Source organism: Rhinoderma darwinii, assembly GCF_050947455.1.
Source record: "Rhinoderma darwinii isolate aRhiDar2 chromosome 9 unlocalized genomic scaffold, aRhiDar2.hap1 SUPER_9_unloc_2, whole genome shotgun sequence".
In the NCBI taxonomy this organism is placed as follows: Eukaryota; Metazoa; Chordata; class Amphibia; order Anura; family Rhinodermatidae; genus Rhinoderma; species Rhinoderma darwinii.
The window spans coordinates 237370-262500 of NW_027461828.1; the positions used below are offsets into that span (position 1 = coordinate 237370).

At 45.0% G+C, this 25131-nt stretch overlaps 1 protein-coding gene across 1 annotated transcript in view; it reads left to right on the top strand.

Moving 5' to 3' along the window:
• The window catches only part of LOC142697927 (protein kinase C-binding protein NELL1-like), a 168491-nt gene that overhangs the window by 94999 nt on the left and 48361 nt on the right, over positions 1-25131 (top strand). The window contains exon 4 of the mRNA XM_075847723.1: positions 23397-23567. Within this exon, the coding sequence (XP_075703838.1) occupies positions 23397-23567 (171 nt within the window). The remainder of the gene's footprint in view (positions 1-23396; positions 23568-25131) is intronic.

The following is a 25131-nucleotide window of genomic DNA, read 5'->3' on the forward strand; positions in this document are numbered from 1 at the left end:
TCCTGTGAGGCTTCTTTAACAGACAGGCACAGAGGTGTGGGGTAAATAGTGATCGCTGCTGGAAACCGTTTGAAAGATGAGTTTGAATGATGAATGAATGAAAAGATGCAGGGGTGTAGCTATAGGGGGTGCAGAAGTAGCAGTCGCTCCTGGGCCCTGGTGCCTTAGGGGGCCAAAAGACCCATATGCCACATAAAAAGACACCCGTATTATAAATGACATATTCGGGATTAGGGGCCCTGTTCCACCTTTGCTACAGCACATCATGCCCCATTAAATTATCAAAACTTGGAGATGTCCATCAAAACTAATGTTGATGCAATCCGCATAAGTAACGATCTGTGGGGAGTTTTTACCCCCATTATTGACCTCTCAATAGAGACGCCCTTATTTGCTTCTTACAACAGTGGAAGTCTTTGCCTTTAAATCGAAGCGGTGACAATGTTTTATTTTTTGTATTTCCTAGATGGTTCCATTTGTGAAACGCTATTAATGGGGCATGAGACCACCGCCATCGATCCTATTCTCCGAGCTCTGTGACTTCTCATCAGTGTCTGCAGCAGATTTATGGCCATTTTTTTTCCCCATCAGATGCCGTATCATTTGGTGGCCCTGGGGCCCGTTTATGTATTGTGTGGAGCTGCCCCCGTGTTTGTCTCCCGCTGGGTTGTTTGTGCAGACGGTGAATGTCTCTACTCGTCACGCAGCTTCTTGGGTTTTATCTTGGATGATCATGCAGCTGGATCTCTGTAATGTTCCGGTGGTTTCATCTTTTTCAAATAAAAAGCGTCCGGAAAGTGCTGAGATTTAGAGCGCTGCTTTGTTCCATAACTATGTATGATTTCTGCTTTATTCTGTCACAAGTGCGCACAGGATGCGAGGGAAGTAAAGCACAAACCACTAAATCCTGGGACCTTTCAAGTCCAAAAGTAGCCGAAAAATAACGTATGTTTGGATAATAACAAAAAAAAAAAAACATCCTTTTTTCTGTCTGGAGTCTGAAGGTAATAATACCCAATGCTGCCACTCGTCTGAAAACACGTGACCGGTCGGCTGTCCGCCGCCTCAACCCTCGGTCATAAGATGTTAAAGCACAGTAAAGTCCCACTTGTAAAACTTTCAAAACGAAGGAGTCACGCTCTCTCCCCACACGTATAGTGCCAAAATATGCAACCATAAAGAAAAAACCCGTTCTGTACAATGCCTACAACATAGTGCCATACAGTGCCCACATAATAGTGACTGACAATGCTCAACTAAGAGGGATAGTGGCTCATTATTCCCAACATTAAGTGTAAAATAACCGAACCATCAGAGGCGTTACTAGTAACCATGGGGCCCTGTAGCAAAACTTTGAAAGGAGCCCCACTCTACCGTGGCCACCTTCCAGAGGGAGTCCACAACTTGAAAAGTTTGATTTGTTTTGATCTTTAGTGATGTCACAACAATACAGAGATTAATGCACACAGTGATGTTACAGCATAGAGATGTGAACATAAAAAAAAAAAAAAGTTTAATTCATCTTTAATCTATGCTGTGTGTCTTTCCCTAATGCAGACCGTTAAGTCACATCCTAGAGATAATTCACACGGTGATGTCACATCCTAGAGATAATTCACACGGTGATGTCACATCCTAGAGATAATTCACACGGTGATGTCACATCCTAGAGATAATTCACACGGTGATGTCACATCCTAGAGATAATTCACACGGTGATGTCACATCCTAGAGATAATTCACACGGTGATGTCACATCCTAGAGATAATTCACACGGTGATGTCACATCCTAGAGATAATTCACACGGTGATGTCACATCCTAGAGATTCACACGGTGATGTCACATCCTAGAGATTCACACGGTGATGTCACATCCTAGAGATAATTCACACGGTGATGTCACATCCTAGAGATAATTCACACGGTGATGTCACATCCTAGAGATAATTCACACGGTGATGTCACATCCTAGAGATAATTCACACGGTGATGTCACATCCTAGAGATAATTCACACGGTGATGGCACATCCTAGAGATAATTCACACGGTGATGTCACATCCTAGAGATAATTCACACGGTGATGTCACGTCCTAGAGATAATTCACACGGTGATGTCACATCCTAGAGATAATTCAGTGATGTCACATCCTAGAGATAATTCAGTGATGTCACATCCTAGAGATAATTCAGTGATGTCACATCCTAGAGATAATTCAGTGATGTCACATCATAGAGATAATTCACAGTGATGTCACATCATAGAGAATTCGGTGATGTCACATCCTAGATATAATTTACACGGTGATGCCACATCATGGGTAGTTCACATCATCAAGAGAATTCACACAGTGATGTCACAGAGCAAAGATATATTTACTACTAGATTCTATCTAAAGTTACAGCAGTTAAATTATATAAACAGTGATGTCACAATACAGGGATAACACAGTAGCACAGCAATGACTAGCACAAAACTGTGACATCATAGTGTGATCTGCTAGCATAGGAAAAAAAAAAACAGAATGAGGTCACCATGGTATAATGCACACAATGATGTCACAGTATAGGAATAATGCAAAAAGTGATGCTGGAGCAGATCGATAATGCTCACAGCCGGGGTGCTACAAGTATTCTATTTCACCCTTCATCATCCATAGGCATCACTAACTGCACCTGTGTGAACATGGGCCCTTTGTTTCTGGGCCCCATAGAAGCTGCTATGCCTGCTACCCTGGTAGTTACATCCCTGAGTACCATACAGTGCTAAAAGTTCTAGGTAGTCGCTAAATCACACTATAACCCAACACAAAAATAACATTATTCTACAGTGAAGCACATAGTAATACCATACAGTGCCTGCATAACTGTGTCCCCTCGTTCTTAAATAACATCGCCATTCAGTGCCAAGTAACCGGACCGCACGCCGTGTACATAATAGTGCCATACATTCAGCACGTTACAATACAGGACCCATATAGCCGTATCGGATAGTGACTAAATAGCAGCATTACACAATTTCAAATAATAGTACCGTATAGTGGCAATATAAAGGGCCCATAAAATAAAGGCCCGAGTGCAATACAGAAACTTCTGGATGGAGAATACCGTGAGCAATGAAACTTGTAGACCCTGTTAAATAGGCATATGGGTGCAACGTGCTATAAGAGACGCCTCCTATGTCTGTAACTTAGTGTGTGTGTGTATATATATAATATATGTATATAGATAGATAAGCTAAAAATTGAGTAGAGCACATGATGGGACCGTGTGGGGAGACCTCGGGGCATTTGCCCCTTTTGCTTATACTATGGGCAGACCCCGTCCTGAGACAAATGGTGACCCCTGACCAGTCAAATTCTCAAAAACAAATAAGGGAAATATGAGCATTTATTGAAGTTGTTCCAATACCTGGTGAAGCCGCTGACCAGGCAGCAGTGCGAGTTACTGGAGATGCCGGCGCTGCATTTGTCTGGCATTCTCATTACTATTTCATATATAAAAAGCTGCTGGTGCGGCCGCATAGACCTTCATCTAGTGACCGCCCGGTGTTTGCCTGTCAGTCTGGATTTTGGCAGCCTGTGTTCTTGCTGCAATCAGATGGGGAGATGTAAAGGTAAAAATGTGTACAAACAGCTAAACTATACAGAGATCGATGAGCAGAAAGAACACGAAACCTTGGGGGGGGGGGGGGGTGTAAGGGTTCGTATGGTCGGCGTATAGGATGGAAAATGGCCCTGAGGGTCTCTACTATATGGGAGACTCTACTACCCCCCCCCCTCCCCCATATACACGTCCTTCTCAATGACTTAGAATATCATCAAAAGGGTTCATTTATTTCAGTAATTCAATTCAAAAAGTGTCTCATATATTCTATACATTTATTACACAGAGGGATCTATTTCCAGCAGTTTTTGCTTTTAATGTTGATGATTATGGGAACAGTTAATGAAAACCTAAAATTTGGTCTCTAAGAAAATGACAATATTGGGTAGAAGTTGCAGCTTGTCGCCTCCGGGTGTGACGCTCTAATCAGCGAATCAGCACAAACACCTGCAAAGGTTTCCTAAGCCTTTACATGGCCCAACAGTCGAGTTTCGCTTATAATTGACTGTGTATATTATTCTGATGATCTATCGGGGGCTGACGAGTGCTGAGTGACAGATGGCGCTCTGCGGGGAGCACTCGTAACCTCACAAGTCACTGTGCAGAACGCGCCGGGTACTTTTTACGCACAACGTCGAGGACAATGACAGATGTGATGATTAGACTTATATTCACTTCGGCAGATTTGTATTCAAGCTTGATGGAATAATAATAATTATTGTATTATTAAAGTTTCCAAAATGAGGCAAGTTTCTACAGGAATGAATTAACACCCCTCCCCCACCTCAGATTGAGGCTCCTCCCCTCTATTTGCTGCAATTCTTCATTTTCTCACTGGAGATTTAGTTTCTTGTAGGTTACAATCATTCTGTCCTCACTGTAGTAAAAATTAGAAATTTTTATACACTGATTTCCAGTAGAACCTACAGCAGTCAATCAGGAAAAGTACAGCTGCAGTGTAAAGCATGGGGGGACAGAGCAGAAGCAATCTCTCTGATCTTTGCATTTGTCCTTATAAAAATGCACCTTTTGGGCTCTTGTATACTACAGGACGCTACATCGCATGACTGCTCCTGCTATGGACCTATCTAGCCTGTAACGCATTGATCTCTGCAGTAGAATTAGGTTGCAGGGCGATGTATTTGCGAATATTAGACTGGGGGGGGGGGGGGGGGTTACACGAAATAGAGGTGTACGTGTTATTTCATTCTCCCCTCCATAGGCTAATATTAGTGGCGATAACAAACCACTTTGCACTGCGATCTACTGGAACATAATAGAGTGCAATAATTTTATTTGTTCTGGTTAACATTATATTGTAGTTATAAATCTCCCCCCCTCTGTACAGTATTCACATGGTTTTATTTAGCATTTCACTCCAAAGCTGCATTCACAATTCTGCAGACTTTAGAGCTGAAATCTCCCAAATTTCCTGCTTGTTCAGTGTCTGCGCAGAGCTTACTATTGTGATTTATATTCTAGGAAGTGTCGCTTTTACATCAGGCATTGTATAGCCATCTGATGTAGGGAAAAACGAACTCCCCCCTTTTCTTTCTGAATTATAGGAGCTCAGCTAATCTGTTAGGGGGCTGTCTATCTGCAAACTTGTTGGCTGTTTCCAATAGCAACCACCAGCATAGTGAGTGCAGCTCTGGAGTATAATACAGGATGTAACTCAGGATCAGTACAGGATAAGTAATGTAATGTATGTACACAGTGACTCCACCAGCAGAATAGTGAGTGCAGCTCTGGAGTATAATACAGGATGTAACTCAGGATCAGTACAGGATAAGTAATGTATATACACAGTGACTCAACCAGCAGAATAGTGAGTGCAGCTCTGGAGTATAATACAGGATGTAACTCAGGATCAGTACAGGATAAGTAATGTATGTACACAGTGACTCCACCAGCAGAATAGTGAGTGCAGCTCTGGAGTATAATACAGGATATAACTCAGGATCAGTACAGGATAAGTAATGTATGTACACAGTGACTCCACCAGCAGAATAGTGAGTGCAGCTCTGGAGTATAATACAGGATGTAACTCCGGATCAGTACAGGATAAGTAATGTGTGTACACAGTGACTCCACCAGCAGAATAGGGAGTGCAGCTCTGGAGTATAATACAGGATGTAACTCCGGATCAGTACAGGATAAGTAATGCAATGTATGTACACAGTGACTCCACCAGCAGAACAGTGAGTGCAGCTCTGGAGTATAATACAGGATGTAACTCCGGATCAGTACAGGATAAGTAATGTGTGTACACAGTGACTCCACCAACAGAATAGGGAGTGCAGCTCTGGAGTATAATATAGGATCAGTAGAGGATAAGTAATGTAATGTATGTACACAGTGACTCCACCAGCAGAATAGTGAGTGCAGCTCTGGAGTATAATACAGGATGTAACTCAGGATCAGTACAGGATAAGTAATGTATGTACACAGTGACTCCACCAGCAGAATAGTGAGTGCAGCTCTGGAGTAAAATACAGGATATAACTCCGAATCAGTACAGGATAAGTGATATGTATCTACAAAATTTTTATGTAGTTTATATCTATCTATTGTAAATTGAGAAGTGTTATTCATTAGTGGGGATGGGCTTTTGATGTTGCGGTCATACTGCGGTGGTTGCTGCAATCTTTGGGAAATCGTGGCAAGAAAAATGCCAGATGTATGTAACGTGAGAATAGACCCTTAGGCTGGGGATGTGCTGTAACTTCTCTTAGGGCTTATTTACACGAATAGCTGTGATTTGTGCGCCGTGAACCTCCAAAAGTTTTAAATTTCGCCAAGTCCGAAACTTTTGGGAAATTCTGTCATCCCAATTTTATGTAGAATCGATTTGCTCACCGTAAAATATCGCATTGCAGAAAATCTCACGTAAAATCCTATTCGCAGCTATTGCAAAACTACAACTGATGCATGCTGGGAATTGCCGTTTACAACAGCAGGCTCTCCATAGGCCACGCCTCCAAGATGGCTGCCCTGCTGTAGTCCTCACACGTCCATATAGACTCTTACATTCCTTCCTTGGTATTTGCAGATTAGCAGGATTCTTGCGTTGGATGGCGGCGGCTTCCCTGGGGCGGCTTTGCACCTTGCTCTCCGCTCCGCACGCTGGAAAACACTTTACAACGTTTAATTGCCGCTCGGATAATTTACTGAGCGTCTGATGAGCTTTGATGGGGATTTTGGAGCAAAACCCTTCTACATGCCGGAATTAACGTTTCCGAACGCCTTGCAAATTACCCGTGCATATGTTCTGTTTTACATTCACGCCTTGTAAATGACTCATCTCGCAGCGGGAAGAAACTTCCTTACAAAAAAAGTCACAATTTGGTGAGAAGGGAAGTGGGGGATGGGGAGGGGGTTCTCCGCGCCGCTGTGGATTTAGCCGGAGCGTCTGGTATTGGCAAATGAAGATCAATGCCCGGCTTAATGGTTACAATAGAGAAATTGGTCCCATTCATCAAGGTGAGAAAGTCTTGTAAGGTGCACCTGGCGTCGGCGGCGTCGGGTCGTGTGGACATTCATCACTACGTTTATTAAATGATTCCCGCCAGCTGGTGCCGAATTAACATCGGTCTAACCAATTAACTCCCGGTTTGCTGCACAGAAGCTGAAAGTATCGACACTTCTTTGTGTCTTTTTTTTATTTCTTAAAGCAACTTTCCATATATAGATGTAGCAGAGCTGAGTTTGTCATTTCGTGCAAGTTTTCTTACAGCATTGTCTTAGCTCTGCTATATCTGTATGCAACCCTCCAGGTGAGTATCCAGTAGTTTCTGCATTGGTTTGCGTGAGATCGCAGTGCAAAATTGAATGCTGGGGACCCCACCACCACCACCACCACCACCATCATCACCACCACCACCATCATCCTGTCCACTGGATGTTGGCAGAAAAATCTGTGAATATTGGGCAGGCTCTATGGCTTTGACCACTTTTGGGGACATTTTAACTAATAACTGGGCGACCTCCTTATTTGCACATACACATCAGCATTGAATGCACTTCTTGGGGGTTCGGGGGGTATAATAGAGGTGCCTTATTGCTTCCATTTGCACCCACTTACCTGCCCCCAAAGTGCTGAGGGAGGGTGGATGTATTTATATCAAGCTGTTTTGGCGCTTGTCATGGGCTCGGTGAGCGGTATTGGTGCATCTTTTTTTAATTTAATGTACGCTGCCACTTTTGGGGTTGATTAGTGGGTACAGGTCCATTTACTAACGCAAATCTTTCCTGCGTCTTGTAGACACCCTAATATAAAGGTCTATTGTGGGGGTAGCGCTTTAAATCCATCCAAAGTATGTTCCAGTATGGCTGACATAATGCCATGTGCATAGATACCAACATTTTATTTATTTTTTTCAGGGACACTTAGGGTGTTGAGCTCTTGGTGGGCGAGTCTTATGGGGCGTGGCTTATCTATTGGGGTGTGGCGTTTCAGAATTTCTGCATACAAATAAACTAACAAACATTTCTGCACTAGTTTGGCTGACCATTATTTTGGTAGCCAGTCTCTCTCTCTGGTTATCCGGTTGTATACAGGCAGGTGATGTCTCACTTTATCACTAGGGCTAGGTGATATGTGCTGAGCACTACTGGTAATGTAGATAGTGCCACACTCAGTGCCTCTTATAGATGGTGCTCCACGCACTACTCCCTGTAGATATTACCACACACTGCCCCCTGTAGATATTATCACACACACTGCCCCCTGTAGATATTACCACACACTGCCCCCTGTAGATATTACCACACACACTGCCCCCTGTAGATATTACCACACACACTGCTCCCTGTAGATATTACCACACACACTGCCCCTGTATATATTACCACACACACTGCTCCCTGTAGATATTACCACACACGCTGCCCCCTGTAGATATTACCACACACACTGCCCCCTGTAGATATTACCACACACACTGCTCCCTGTAGATATTACCACACACACTGCCCCCTGTAGATATTACCACACACACTGCTCCCTGTAGATATTACCACACACTGCCCCCTGTAGATATTACCGCACACTGCCCCCTGTAGATATTACCACACACTGCCCCCTGTAGATATTACCACACACGCTGCCCCTGTATATATTACCACACGCTGCTCCCTGTAGATATTACCACACACTGCCCCCTGTAGATATTACCACACACGCTGCCCCTGTATATATTACCACACGCTGCCCCCTGTAGATATTACCACACACTGCCCCCTGTAGATATTACCACACACGCTGCCCCTGTATATATTACCACACACACTGCTCCCTGTAGATATTACCACACACGCTGCCCCCTGTAGATATTACCACACACACTGCCCCATGTAGATATTACCACACACACTGCCCCCTGTAGATATTACCACACACACTGCCCCCTGTAGATATTACCACACACACTGCCCCCTGTAGATATTACCACACACTGCCCCCTGTAGATATTACCACACACGCTGCTCCCTGTAGATATTACCACACACACTGCTCCCTGTAGATATTACCACACACACTGCTCCCTGTAGATATTACCACACACACTGCCCCCTGTAGATATTACCACACACACTGCTCCCTGTAGATATTACCACACACACTGCCCCCTGTAGATATTACCACACACACTGCCCCCTGTAGATATTACCACACACTGCCCCCTGTAGATATTACCACACACACTGCTCCCTGTAGATATTACCACACACTGCTCCCTGTAGATATTACCACACACACTGCCCCCTGTAGATATTACCACACACACTGCCCCCTGTAGATATTACCACACACACACGCTGCTCCCTGTAGATATTACCACACACACTGCTCCCTGTAGATATTACCACACACACTGCTCCCTGTAGATATTACCACACACACTGCCCCCTGTAGATATTACCACACACACACGCTGCTCCCTGTAGATATTACCACACACTGCTCCCTGTATATATTACCACACACACTGCTCCCTGTAGATATTACCACACACACTGCCCCCTGTATATATTACCACACACACTGCTCCCTGTAGATATTACCACACACTGCTCCCTGTATATATTACCACACACACTGCTCCCTGTAGATATTACCACACACACTGCCCCCTGTATATATTACCACACACGCTGCTCCCTGTAGATATTACCACACACGCTGCTCCCTGTATATATTACCACACACACTGCTCCCTGTAGATATTACCACACACTGCTCCCTGTATATATTACCACACACTGCTCCCTGTATATATTACCACACACTGCCCCCTGTAGATATTACCACACACACTGCCCCCTGTATATATTATCACACACTGCCCCCTGTAGATATTACCACACACACTGCCCCCTGTAGATATTACCACACACACTGCCCCCTGTAGATATTACCACACACACGCTGCTCCCTGTAGATATTACCACACACACTGCCCCCTGTAGATATTACCACACACACTGCCCCCTGTATATATTACCACACACACTGCTCCCTGTAGATATTACCACACACTGCTCCCTGTAGATATTACCACACACTGCTCCCTGTAGATATTACCACACACTGCCCCCTGTATATATTACCACACACTGCTCCCTGTATATATTACCACACACACTGCTCCCTGTAGATATTACCACACACACTGCCCCCTGTAGATATTACCACACACACTGCTCCCTGTAGATATTACCACACACACATTGCCCCCTGTAGATATTACCACACACTGCTCCCTGTAGATATCACCACACACTGCCCCCTGTATATATTACCACACACTGCTCCCTGTATATATTACCACACACTGCTCCCTGTATATATTACCACACACTGCTCCCTGTAGATATTACCACACACTGCTCCCTGTAGATATTACCACACACACTGCTCCCTGTAGATATTACCACACACACTGCCCCCTGTAGATATTACCACACACACACTGCCCCCTGTAGATATTACCACACACTGCTCCCTGTAGATATTACCACACACACACTGCTCCCTGTAGATATTACCACACACTGCTCCCTGTAGATATTACCACACACTGCTCCCTGTATATATTATCACACACTGCTCCCTGTAGATATTACCACACACACTGCCCCCTGTAGATATTACCACACACACACTGCCCCCTGTAGATATTACCACACACACACTGCTCCCTGTAGATATTACCACACACTGCTCCCTGTATATATTACCACACACACTGCCCCCTGTAGATATTACCACACACACTGCTCCCTGTAGATATTACCACACACACTGCTCCCTGTAGATATTACCACACACACTGCCCCCTGTAGATATTACCACACACACTGCCCCCTGTAGATATTACCACACACACTGCCCCCTGTAGATATTACCACACACACTGCCCCCTGTAGATATTACCACACACACTGCCCCCTGTAGATATTACCACACACACTGCCCCCTGTAGATATTACCACACACACTGCCCCCTGTAGATATTACCACACACACTGCCCCCTGTAGATATTACCACACACACTGCCCCCTGTAGATATTACCACACACACACTGCTCCCTGTAGATATTACCACACACTGCTCCCTGTATATATTATCACACACTGCTCCCTGTAGATATTACCACACACACTGCCCCCTGTAGATATTACCACACACACACTGCCCCCTGTAGATATTACCACACACACACTGCTCCCTGTAGATATTACCACACACGCTGCCCCCTGTAGATATTATCACACACGCTGCTCCCTGTAGATATTACCACACACGCTGCTCCCTGTAGATATTACCACACACTGCCCCCTGTAGATTTGACCACACACACTGCTCCCTGTATATATTACCACACACTGCCCCCTGTAGATATTACCACACACACTGCCCCCTGTAGATATTACCACACACACTGCCCCCTGTAGATATTACCACACACACTGCCCCCTGTAGATATTACCACACACACTGCTCCCTGTAGATAATACCACACACACTGCTCCCTGTAGATAATACCACACACACTGCTCCCTGTATATATTACCACACACTGCTCCCTGTATATATTACCACACACTGCTCCCTGTATATATTACCACACACTGCTCCCTGTATATATTACCACACACACTGCCCCCTGTATATATTACAACACACTGCTCCCTGTATATATTACCACACACACTGCTCCCTGTATATATTACCACACACTGCTCCCTGTAGATATCACCACACACTGCTCCCTGTAGATATCACCACACACTGCTCCCTGTAGATATTACCACACACACTGCCCCCTGTATATATTACCACACACTGCTCCCTGTATATATTACCACACACACTGCTCCCTGTAGATATTACCACACACACTGCCCCCTGTAGATATTACCACACACACTGCTCCCTGTAGATATTACCACACACACATTGCCCCCTGTAGATATTACCACACACTGCTCCCTGTAGATATCACCACACACTGCCCCCTGTATATATTACCACACACTGCTCCCTGTATATATTACCACACACTGCTCCCTGTATATATTACCACACACTGCTCCCTGTAGATATTACCACACACTGCTCCCTGTAGATATTACCACACACACTGCTCCCTGTAGATATTACCACACACACTGCCCCCTGTAGATATTACCACACACACACTGCCCCCTGTAGATATTACCACACACTGCTCCCTGTAGATATTACCACACACACACTGCTCCCTGTAGATATTACCACACACTGCTCCCTGTAGATATTACCACACACTGCTCCCTGTATATATTATCACACACTGCTCCCTGTAGATATTACCACACACACTGCCCCCTGTAGATATTACCACACACACACTGCCCCCTGTAGATATTACCACACACACACTGCTCCCTGTAGATATTACCACACACTGCTCCCTGTATATATTACCACACACACTGCCCCCTGTAGATATTACCACACACACTGCTCCCTGTAGATATTACCACACACACTGCTCCCTGTAGATATTACCACACACACTGCCCCCTGTAGATATTACCACACACACTGCCCCCTGTAGATATTACCACACACACTGCCCCCTGTAGATATTACCACACACACTGCCCCTTGTAGATATTACCACACACACTGCCCCCTGTAGATATTACCACACACACTGCCCCCTGTAGATATTACCACACACACTGCCCCCTGTAGATATTACCACACACACTGCCCCCTGTAGATATTACCACACACACACTGCTCCCTGTAGATATTACCACACACTGCTCCCTGTATATATTATCACACACTGCTCCCTGTAGATATTACCACACACACTGCCCCCTGTAGATATTACCACACACACACTGCCCCCTGTAGATATTACCACACACACACTGCTCCCTGTAGATATTACCACACACGCTGCCCCCTGTAGATATTATCACACACGCTGCTCCCTGTAGATATTACCACACACGCTGCTCCCTGTAGATATTACCACACACTGCCCCCTGTAGATTTGACCACACACACTGCTCCCTGTATATATTACCACACACTGCCCCCTGTAGATATTACCACACACACTGCTCCCTGTATATATTACCACACACACTGCTCCCTGTATATATTACCACACACACTGCTCCCTGTAGATATTACCACACACACTGCCCCCTGTAGATATTACCACACACGCTGCTCCCTGTACATAGTGCCACAGTGCCCTCCATAGATAATCTATGGATTCCCTCTCCCCGGGCACAGAGGATTCCACCCGAGGGATAGCAGCGGGGCACCTAGAGAAAGACCATCACTAATATCCATGCAAAGTAGTAGCGTTGTGCCTACACTTGCACAACAAAACTAGGTGAGTAAACCAGCTCACTATGCACTGTTATCTATAGACCTTCAAAACAGTTTTAGCTTAGAGGAGCGCCGTTTCCTCTTCTCCTTTACTCTGTAGATAGTGGCACACATCTGTTTTTTAGTTAGTGCCGCAGTGCCCTCTGTAGATAATAGCACAGCCCCCCTGTAGATGGTGCCAACACAGCCCCCCTGTAGATGTCACGCTTTGTCCATATATGGACAGTAATGTCAGGGGCTGCCCCAGAGCAGGAGTCTCGGAGCAGAGCGCTAGTATAGTTTCTGCTCTGGGACTCCGTCTTTGGGGAAGCCCTTGACGTCACTATCCATATATGGACAGTGAAGTCGGGGGCTTCGTATATGAGCGGAATCAGAGGAAGAGCATCGCCAATGCTCTGCCCGGGGATTCTGCTGCAGGAGGTGCCCTGCCCTGACGTCCCTGCCCTTATATGAACCGTGAAGTCAGGGGCTCCAACTTAGAGCGGAATCCTCGTCCAGGGCATCGGCAACGCTTTGGCCGAGGATTCCAGCGCTCCAAGAGGAGTGAATGGCTGAGCAGGAAGCGGATAGTTTCCTTCTCTGCCATAATATTCAATTGTATCTGTGTCCTGAGGACGCAGATACAATTGAATGTAGCAGTTGCTGGGACAAGTCCCAGGACAGTAATTTGCTTTGTTATATACCAGAACATGCTTTGTTATATACCAGTATCCCTTCACCTATGGCCCTTTAGCTGTTGCAAAACTACAACTCTTGCATGCTGGGAATTGTAGTTTTGCAATAGCGAGAGCTACCTTTTATATATGGATGACACCGCGACGGACACCGACAACTGAGGGCACCTGTGCAAAAATACAATATGGACCCTTCCGCCCATACCCACAACTTACGTCTTCTTATATGTTGAGTAACATCCCTGGTGGGCTAGGAAAGTAAGGGAGTTATAAGTAAATACCCTGTTGGTTTATGGCAGTGAGGAGGTTAATGATGACATCCTTTTTGGCCTAGGGTAGCGTACTAAAAAATTACAAGAATCCTCTTGCTAGACTGACTTTTGCTACTCCAACTGTGTTCTAAGTGACGGGTTCTGCATCATCAGCCAATCCGAGAGCAACTCGGAAAATTACAAAGGCTCAATGATTGGATGACTAGGATGATGAAGTGTCTCTGTAATCTATGAGAGACCCATGGCGGGTGGATGAGCGAAGTAGAATACGTCCTCCTTTGGGTCCCTGTGCAGCTGAATGATATGTATGCCCTTGGGATGACCTCACTATTCAACCACTGTAGGCAATGACATCACTAATGAGGTTTTCCTTCTACATTGATAACACAGCAGGGTGCTGAATGAGTGTAACTGTAGGCTGTCAGGGCATGCTGGGAGTTGTAGTTATGCAATAGTTGGAGAGCCACAGATTGGAATCCACTGCTATATAGGGATGACCTCACTATTCCACTACAGGTGATGACATCACTACTACATTGTTAGGGTTATCCTGCTATATTGATTTCCCATCATAGCACTAGATGAGTGTAGCCGTAGGCTGTCAGAGCATGCTGGGAGTTGTAGTTATGCAACTGCTGTAGAGCCACAGATTGGAGGCCACTACTATATAGGGATGATATCACTACTCGACTAATGTATGCGATTACCTCACTAGTAAGTAATTACGGTTGTCCTATATTGATGTGTAGCATTTCCTTCCATCACTGGATACATTGTAACGTCTCCCTCTTGCACGGTTTGTCACATGTCCTATATGTTCTCGGAGAACATACTGGTGTAGGCCGCTTCTGGATTATTCTAAGCATATTGCATTGGAGCTGACTGTAATATTTAACTTTAATGTGCCAGGAGATGGCTGTGGAGACAAGTTGTAATAACAAGGGAGCAGCTGTTTGCTGTGGGAACGACAGACGTGCCTCCGATCAGTTGCGCAGTTCCACAAAGCGAGGTTGACATCCACACCTGTGTGTTTTATAAATGGATGGAATTGGAAAGAAACAAAGCCTGTAACATTCACGTAAAGAAGCGAGCTGTATGCGAACAATCCCGTTAAATGGATTATGCAGGCACAAGTTTCATTCATCTCTGCACATTTTTTTTTTCTTTATAGGCTATAGACACCTTTGCAACTTCCTAAATGGCCTTCATGAAAAATTTCCTACCATTTTGCTGCTATAGTGTCTATGTAACTCCTTCCTCTAGCTGGCTGTCCTGCAAATTCAGACATAGATCCAATAGAACACTGCTCCTGTTCGGGGTTAATGTAATCTTCCCTCTATGTTCTTTCGCCTCCTTTTTCTCAGTGTTAGGCTGGATTCACACAAGCACATTGCGTCCGTAATGGACGGAACGTATTTCGGCAACTAATCCCGGACCGAGCACACTGCAGGGAGCCGGGCTCCTAGCATCATAGTTGGGTATGATTCTAGGAGTCCCTGCCTCTCCGTGGAACTACTGTCCCGTACTGAAAACATGATTACAGTACGGGACAGTTGTCCTGCAGTGAGGCAGGGACTAATAGTATCGTACATAACTATGATGCTAGGAGCCCGGCTCCGTGCAGTGTGTTCGGTCCGGGATTAGTGGCCGAAATACGTTCCGTCCATTACGGGCGTAATGTGCTCGTGTGAATTCAGCCTTATTGATCGCAGCAGGGAGGGGAAAAAGGTTGTACACAGCAGATCAGAGTGTGGAGAGGAGAGAAATCATCCAAGTCTTCAGGGAGGGCAGATCACACAGAATGTCAGTATCAATGTACATAGGGAGCTAACAGATGGGAGGAGGATGCAATCGCACAGTTTATCAGTGTAAAGAGAAAGGAAAGAACCCAGTGCAGGGAGAGTGAGGGGGGAATCACACAAGCAATCAGTGTAGAGAAGGAGGAGAGAACCCAGTGCAGGGAGAGGGTGGGGGAGATTCCGCCAGGCGATCTGTGTAGAGAGGGAGGAGAGATCCCAGTGCAGGGAGAGGCAGGGGGGAATCACACAGACTATCAGTGAAGAGAGAAAGGAGAGAACCCAGTGCAGGGAGAGGGAGGGGGGAATTACACAGGCGATCAGTGTAGAGAGGGAGGAGAGAACCACTTGCAGGGAGAGGGAGGGGGAAATCACTCAGGCGATCAGTGTAGAGAGGGAGGAGAGAACCCAGTGCAGGGAGGGGGGGGGGGAATCGCACAGGAGGTCAGTGTAGAGAGGGAGGAGTGTACCCAGTGCAGGGAGGGGTGGGGGGAATCACACAGGCGATCAGTGTAGAGAGAAAGGAGAGAACCCAGTGCAGGGAGAGGGAGGGGGAATCAGTGTAGAGAGGGAGGAGAGAACCCAGTGCAGGGAGAGGGTGGGGGGGGAATCACACAGGCGATCGGTGTGGAGAGGGAGGATAGAACCCAGTGCAGGGAGAGGGAGGGGGGATCACACAGGCGATGTGTGTAGAGAAAAAGGAGAGAACCCAGTGCAGGGAGAGGGAGGGGGGAATCACCCAGGCGATCAGTGTAGGGAGAACCCTGTGCAGGGAGAGGGAGGGGGAAATCACACAGGTGATCAGTGTAGAGAGGGAGGAGAGAACCCAGGGCAGACTGTGAAGAAGGAGGACTAGGAAAATCACACTTCTCAGCATCCGTGTCAGCCAGCACAAAGGAGATTCCCCATGAACTGTAGAAGAGGATAGCAGTACAGGAATGAAGCTGTGCTGATACATGAGAGCTAGTTAAGGCAGCAGCATCCTTGACACAAAGACATCACATCCAGCATGTGTTCTGGAAGGGAAAAAAGTCTGAAACTGGGAGCAGGGTACAAACGGAATATTACAGTGTATGAAAAGGAATGGAGTGCAGCCTGAAACTTAGTTCAACATTTTCAAATCCAGGTAACCACTAACACTTATAAAAATCATGTTTTGCATCTGTTCTATAATAATTCATAGAATTATTATATAAATATTGTTTAGCTCTATCTATCCATCTATATTTCTCTCTCTTTCGTTCTCGCACTCTTTCTCTCTCGGTTTCTATCTCTTATATCTTTCAATGAGAATGTGACGGCATCTATGAACGTTTACATGATTATTATGTTAAGCCTCCGCTTTAATCTTCCAGGCTGGATGCGTTTGTTGGGGATCGGTCGTGTTGGACAGATGATGATGATGATGATGTTTTTGTTTGTTACGTGCGGGTGAAGGGCGCTTGTGTTTTATCGGTAGCCGACCGCTGCTGGGAGCTGGAAATATTAATCCGAGCCAAGATTTTCCGCTTGATGGTTTATTTGTTTTGAACTGTAGATCTGAACCTTCACGGATGGAATATTCAGTCTCCACATCAAACGAGCGGTGGAGCCGCATCATCTCTTCCTATGGGTTCCCCTTTATTTGCCTCTTTATGATTAGGATCTATATCCTCGGAGGGACATATTTATTAATTCTCATCTTCATAATCAGATTATAAATAGTTGTGCGGAGGATACATTGCTCGAGATATGGCGGCTTCTTAAAGTGACACTTCCCAAATGTAGTCATCAGAGTGCAGACTTCATTCCATACAGTAGAGAGATCCACGCCGTCCTCTGTACTGTTCAATGCACAGATCAAGCAAATATTAAGATAAAAACCTATATACTGCGATAAAGGAATCGGGGAACTTAACATTGTACTCTAGAGGTAGAACAAACCCGGTGGGGGGTTCAAAGGTGGATGGACTTCATGCTGAGCAGTCACCATGTGCATCTCCTGAGGAGGCAGCAGTATACGGTAGGATGTAAAACCAGGGGCATAAGGAATAATTATAGAGCCCCAAAGCAATGTTTCTACGGCCTCCTGCTGTGTATATACGTACAAATTCACACACAGAGGTGCACATACAAACGCACACTAACATACGCACACACAGTCACATACGCACGCATAAACAAGTATGGAAGTACTCGTGCAAACACACACACACACACACACACACACACGCGCGTACAGATACATAGATAGATATACAAACACATTCACACACACACACACACACACACACACACACACACACACACACACATATATACGCACACATACACACATACATAGATAATCCATACAAACACACATACATACACTGATAATCCAAACACACACACACACCACACCATCCTGATCGCCCTTGTTGAACATTGAATAGCACAAGGAAATACCAGCAGGACCAGCTATTTTGGTGCCCTAGGCTGATCAGGCAAATTGCGCCCCCTCCCCACACGCTGATCCTCCTGAATACAATAGTGTCACACACTGTGCCCCCTGACTACAATTGTCACACACAGTGCCCCATGTAAATAGGGCCACCATTAGATAGTGCCGCAAAGTATCGTCTGTGCACCATACCACGCTGTGCCCCCTGTAGATAGTGCAACACGATGCCCCCTGTAGAAAGTGACTACAGATCCCCACATTCAGACCTTAGACCAGTCTAAAATAAAATGTACTCCCTTCTCCTCGCTCCTCTTCTGCTCCCGGGGCCTCCTTGCTGCACTGGGTTCCCATAGTGTACTTCAGGTGCCTCCGCTACTCTGTGTACTGACGTTGTGTGCGCCTGGAGAAGAGGACAGGGGAGTGGTGAGTTAATCGCCAACCCTGCTCACCGCCCCCCAGGACTCCTGTACCAATGAGTATCTCCATCATTGGACAACTACGCCCTCCGCAGAGTGGCAAGGAGGTGCCCTGGCCGGGCATCTACCTTCTCCTACTCCTCGTTCCGGCCCTGGATGCTGGGACTGATTTCAGGAAGTTGCGGAATAAGGTTCAATAAACACACAACAGCGGCGGCCGGATCGTTGTACGGGACTACAGTCCCAGGCGGGATAATAACATCACGTTTTGGTTGGAGTAGTGTCACTGGCTCCTCGGCTCTGGTGTCTTCATGTCACACAATAACACTGATTTACTTTGATTGTTCTCACCCCATTTGTTGGCTCAGTAGGCACAGACCCTTCCAGCTGCAGCAGGATGAGCCATTGTGTGTCCAGCTGAAACGATTTGGATCATTACATGAGACTAGGGGTCAAGTTTGTCACGCTAGGCAACTACTTAAAGGCTATGACCACCTTCACAACCGGTTTTTTTTTTTGCTTTTTTTTTTTTATTGTCCCAATGCATCTAAAATGAAAAAATTTGCAATAAGTCAATTAAAAATGCCCTACCAATTTGTTTCTACAGTTCCTATGCAGACCTATGTGTCTCCATGGTAACAGATAATATAAAAAACCCTTTGTAGTCTGATCCTGTAGTCCTATTGCCTTCCATCAGTCCTCTACTTCTTGCTAACATACATTGGATAACCTAGTAAGAAGTAGGGCACCAATGTAAAAGCGTATAACTTCAGAATCTGACTACAAAGGGTTTGTTTGTAGTCTGTTACTATGGGGACACCTAGGTCTGCATAGGAGCTGTAGGAAAGTTTCAATTTAGATTTATTGCAAAGTTGCTTCAATTTTCACTTACTTGCATTGGAACAATAAAAGTAGTAGTGGTAGTAGTCCAGATCTTTGATTCCTTATATCACTCAATTCAAATGTTGCCCCTGAAGAATATTTTTCTTAAGACTACTGAACCCCAAAACTGACAGTCAAATATGATCTATGAAGGCAAAAGTTATTAACTAAATATTCCACTAAAAGCTAATGCCACCCAAAATGCTACATTTCTCAATGTTATATATTTTGTTGTCACAGCTCCACCCCTTTTGAGAACCACATTGAGTTCCTATAAAAATTTTCTTAAAGGGTAGGTGCATCTTTGGGCTGCTTTGCAAAAAAATATTAGTAACATGTTCATTGTAATCCACTGATATAATGTTACTATTTTTTTAGCTGTTGATTCCATCCAGATTGACTTCTGAAGGAGTAAAATCAAATTCTTATCAGTTTCTCTAATCAGGAGAATCAGACCGGAGATTCACGATGACCTTCACTGTAGTGTTCAGTCTCCTGGTGAATTGCGGGATAATTGAATTAAAGGGGATCTGTCGGGTCTCTATCTGAGCGCAGGATAGGGTATCGGCTGAGACGCTGATCTCGGAGATATAAAGTTTTCATTCAGTATTTTCATGTAAAAAGTTGTTAAATGCTGCGAGACCCTTGTCCACAGACCCTCCCCTAACGTCTCAGCGGAGCTCCTATAATACAGGGGGGCAGTTTGTTTTCTTACATTAGACAAGCTAGTGTAAAGATTGCACTTGTCGGATTAAAAGTCACCATAGCAAGCTTTGTGCAGACACTGAACAAGCAGGGCATGCTGGGAGATTTCAGCTCTGAAGCCTGTAAAATTGTGACTGCAGCTCTGGAGTGTGATACAGGCTGTAACTCTGAATAAGTACAGCGTTGTGATGGACAGCTTCTCAAGGGACCTGATAACGGAGAAAACTGTAAATGTAAAGCAATGCGCTGATTCATGTCTTAATACATCTTTATAGCGGTCAGAGCTTCGTTCTCATGATACAATGCTCCAAATCCCCTTCATAGCCATGGTTAAATGCATCCTGCAGTCACCACTAGGGGTCGCTAAGGGGATTACTGCATACGCCATATACATTAGGGTCCGCAACCTTTTTTGATCCAAGGGCCACGTTGTCCGATTGTACCGCTCCCAAGGGCTGCAATAAAACTTAGAGGTATCAACACTGTATGGCATAAATGTCTGACAGGCGGGGTTCCACTTTTGAAACTCCCAGCTATCGGTTGGAGGCTGCACAGAACAGCATGGCGGGATCCTGGACCGCATATTGTGCACACCTAGTATACATTAATAAAATAGTATGCAATGAGCTCCCCCTAGTGGTGACTGCTGGGAGACAGAATCTTACCATTTACCTCGATCTCTATGCAGGGGATTTTGGAGTTCTGCAGCAGAAGCAATATTAAAAAATCAATCCGCAGAAAATGTTGGAGCTAATTAGAATAAAAAAACAAAGTGACGTTCGAGGGAGGAAAAAGTACTACTAATAGCACTGAATGGTAATATAATGGGCGTGGCTGTGACAACTTGACGTGAAAGTGGTTGTCACCGTAAATAAATGCTGTTGTGGAGTTTTTGTGGCTGAGGGTAAAGGAATGAAGAAGTGGAGGAGTTTATTATACGGAGTACTTTGCATGGATTTCGCATTTAATTAATGTACATCTGTGCTATTAGGAGTCCGTAAATAATGCTCATTGTAGTGGTGTCTGGGCTTGTATATTCATGCCATCCGTTGGCTCTGGGTCCCTCTCTGAGTTATACCCAAGTTTTATGCCATCGCAACGTGTCTCGGCTGCATAGCGGAAATGTGATCCAGTGGTAAAGCTGTAAATGTCACAGGTCGAGCAGCGGCTTCTGAGCGGTGCGTTCAGCCGAGAGCGTGATGGATGCTGCAGATATTTGTGCCTACATGCCTGGGGGAAATCACTTCTGAATTATTGGCCACTGCCAACTAACAAAGACGTTCCATAGATCTCCGCGTCCTGGCTGAATTGCTTAAAATAAAAGGTGTTCAGATGAAACCCGATAAATATTTAAATTCAGGGCTGTATATGGAGAAGGCGCCGGCCCTGCCTGCAGCAAAGCAACATAAGATTATATGTAAAGAGAACAGGACCGGCGGTGGATTCCGGGGTACCCACATGACACTGCTCCGCCGAATTACAGACGCCTACTATGCCCTAAAACTTAAAGGGTTTGTTCACTCTTGCAACCAGTTTTTCCATTATTGCTTCCAGGCATCTAAAATAAAATATCATTGTATATAGTCTTGATTAAAAAAAATAAAAATCTTCTACCGTATTGTGTATACAGCTCCTATGCAGACCTATGTGTCCATGTTTACAGACCTCTATCCCCTCTTCTACTGCCTGTAGTAATAAAGAGTGGAGTAATGGATAACTGCAGTATCTGACTACACACAGAGTTGTTTGTAGTCTGTAACCATAGAGACACATAAACAGGCTGATACATTTTACCTGATACATTGTAACAATATTAGTACAGGATAAAGACTTGTGCTGCTTCTGTATTTAGCCCACAGAGGATTTTTAGCCTGTATACAATTGTAGTAAGCCACAGGAGTAGTAAGTGTATTGGATCTGTACATTTCATGTTTTAGCTTCTGGATGTAAACAATGCATGTTTCCATTCACTGACAGCAAGCAAAAAAATCATGAAAATGGTTGGAAATAACGTTTTTTGTTTTTTTTTTTCGAAAGTTGCAAAATTCTTATTCTATAATGATTACATGTTACTTACAGAAGACAGGAAAACCACGGGACCGACCTGTGAACCAGACCACAAAAACGATGCCACTTCTTTTACATTTGCATAAAAATGGTTGATCCCATTCCCTTTACTACTGGGTCGGAGAGAACCTGTGCAGGACTTGTCTCCATTGGGGTGGGGAATTGCCCCCATGGGTCGGCGAGGGAGATCAATGATCAGACCCTTTTTGTCCTGGGTTGCAAACCCGGCCCCCTAATGTTGAGCCCATTTTGATCTTTTGCTTTGGGGCCCCCTCTCTTCTATGTGCACCACTGGCCGGATCTGTTCATAATATAATGCCGCCTTATTGCAATGATGAATAGGTTTCTCTCAATGTGCAGAACATGGCGCCAGCACATCTTCACAATCCTCTGTAACAGTTATTGGCGCAGGATGAGTTGCTCGGCGCGGGGGTTTATATTTCATCTCTCGCAACGTTAGGAAAGTTCAGTTTTCAGACTTTAGAACCGCGCTCAAAAGAATTTCTGCTGGGAGCGAGTGTTTTCTTGGGAGAATGGGTATTGAACTGGTGAGAGCAGATGGGCGCCCTCCAAATCCCTGCCCCCGTATGTGAGCGCTTTTACTTGTACCTGGAGAGACGTTCCCTCATCTCCTTCTGTTTTCTTGCAGCTTCTTTGAACTGGAAAGCAGCGGTTTAAGGGATGAAATCCGATACCACTACAGATTTAATGGAAAATCCAGAACAGAAGCGTTTCCCTATCGACTGGCAGATGGGCAGTGGCACAAAATCGCTCTGACCGTCAGCGGCTCTCATGTTCTCATCCACGTGGACTGCAACAAGTGAGTAGAGACGGTGTTATATGATGGAGAAGGTTTGCCTGGCCCTTTAACCGCAGCATGTGTATACTGGAGGTGTTTAAAGGGAAGCTCCAACTTTTTGGAGGTCTCTTAATTCTCATATAAGGGGAAACTCTGCAGCAAACCCGACCCAGGTTCCAATCTAAATTCTGGCCGACAGTCTGCAAGGAATAGTGTTTGATTTGGTGCAGATTTTCGGCCAGATTTGGCGCTGCAGACGCCAGATAAGGAGATAAAAGTCTAGACTCTCCTCCCCTGCTCTCCCACAGCCGTGCGTCACTCCACCCCAGGCTGGTGTCTGTAAAGCCGACCACCTAGCATGATGTTTTGTCCTAGGAGACCAGGGGAGATGAGTATAGTCCTTCTTTTTTTTTTTTTTTTCTTGCAAATTCACAACTTCTCCACAGCCCAAAATTTTTTAAAAATCTCATCCACTTTGCTGCTACTGTAATATGATGTGGATTTTCTGACGGTAAATCTGCAGCAGCTGCACTATGTGTGTACGCAGCCTTAGAGGCGATGTAAACCTTTCGAAAATGTGTTGTGTTTTTTTTGTAAATTTAAATTTTTGTAAATTTAAAAATGTGTATCCGTGTGTTTGGTGCAACTTTGTAAATGACCATTTTATTAGAAAATTTTACTTTTTGAGATACAGCTGCTTTGTATCCTGTATACAGAGCAGCTGTATCTAGTGCTGAAACCTGAATCCGTCAGGTTCGCGGGACTGACGGGTTCAGTGACAGTGGGTCCTGCGTGAACGAGCTGTTACCAGTCACATCTAAGTTCATAACTTAGATGTAATTTGATTACACGTGGATCCTACATCACCCGCTGACACTGAACCCGTCAGTCCCGCGAATCTGACGGATTCAGGTTTCAGCACTAGATACAGCTGCTCTGTATACAGGATACAAAGCAGATGTATCTCAAAAAGTAAATTTAAAAAAAAATAAAAAGTAATTACGGTACAAAGTGTATAAACAGACCTGAGTGTGACTTGTATCTTGCAGCGGTCTTTGGTGCTGCTCTCCATGTACGTCCTTGGGTTTTGCTTGCCTAGTAGAGCTGTAGAGCAGGTTGGTTCGTTACTTATGTCAGCGCATCCTGTGAACATTGTAGCGTTTCTTTTAAGTCTCTTTTTATCTTCTTCATTGTGTTTGAACTACAGGAATAAAACTGTGTACTTTTATCAAGCAAGCAAATCTCCAGTCGAATATAAAAGTGCGTGTTTTATTTGTACGACCGTTTGAATTTATTCCGTTCTCCGGCGTCCTCCCCTAGTGCTTAAGCAGTTCGCTCGGTTTTCTCTAAGCTTTAAATGTCGACCTTTTTACATCTGAAGAAATAGAAATCTGCATTATTTTCTTGTGTTCCCCCTGACAAATCCCCAGGCTCATTTAGTAAATGTAATAAGCGGAGGAACTCCGCAGCAATAATCTGCTCCTAAACTATAAATAATAGACAGCGGCCCCCGAATCTCCAAAGTGTCAAGTGAGTTGGAGGCAACAGATGCAGCTCCTGAAACGCACTGCGCACATTGCGAGTC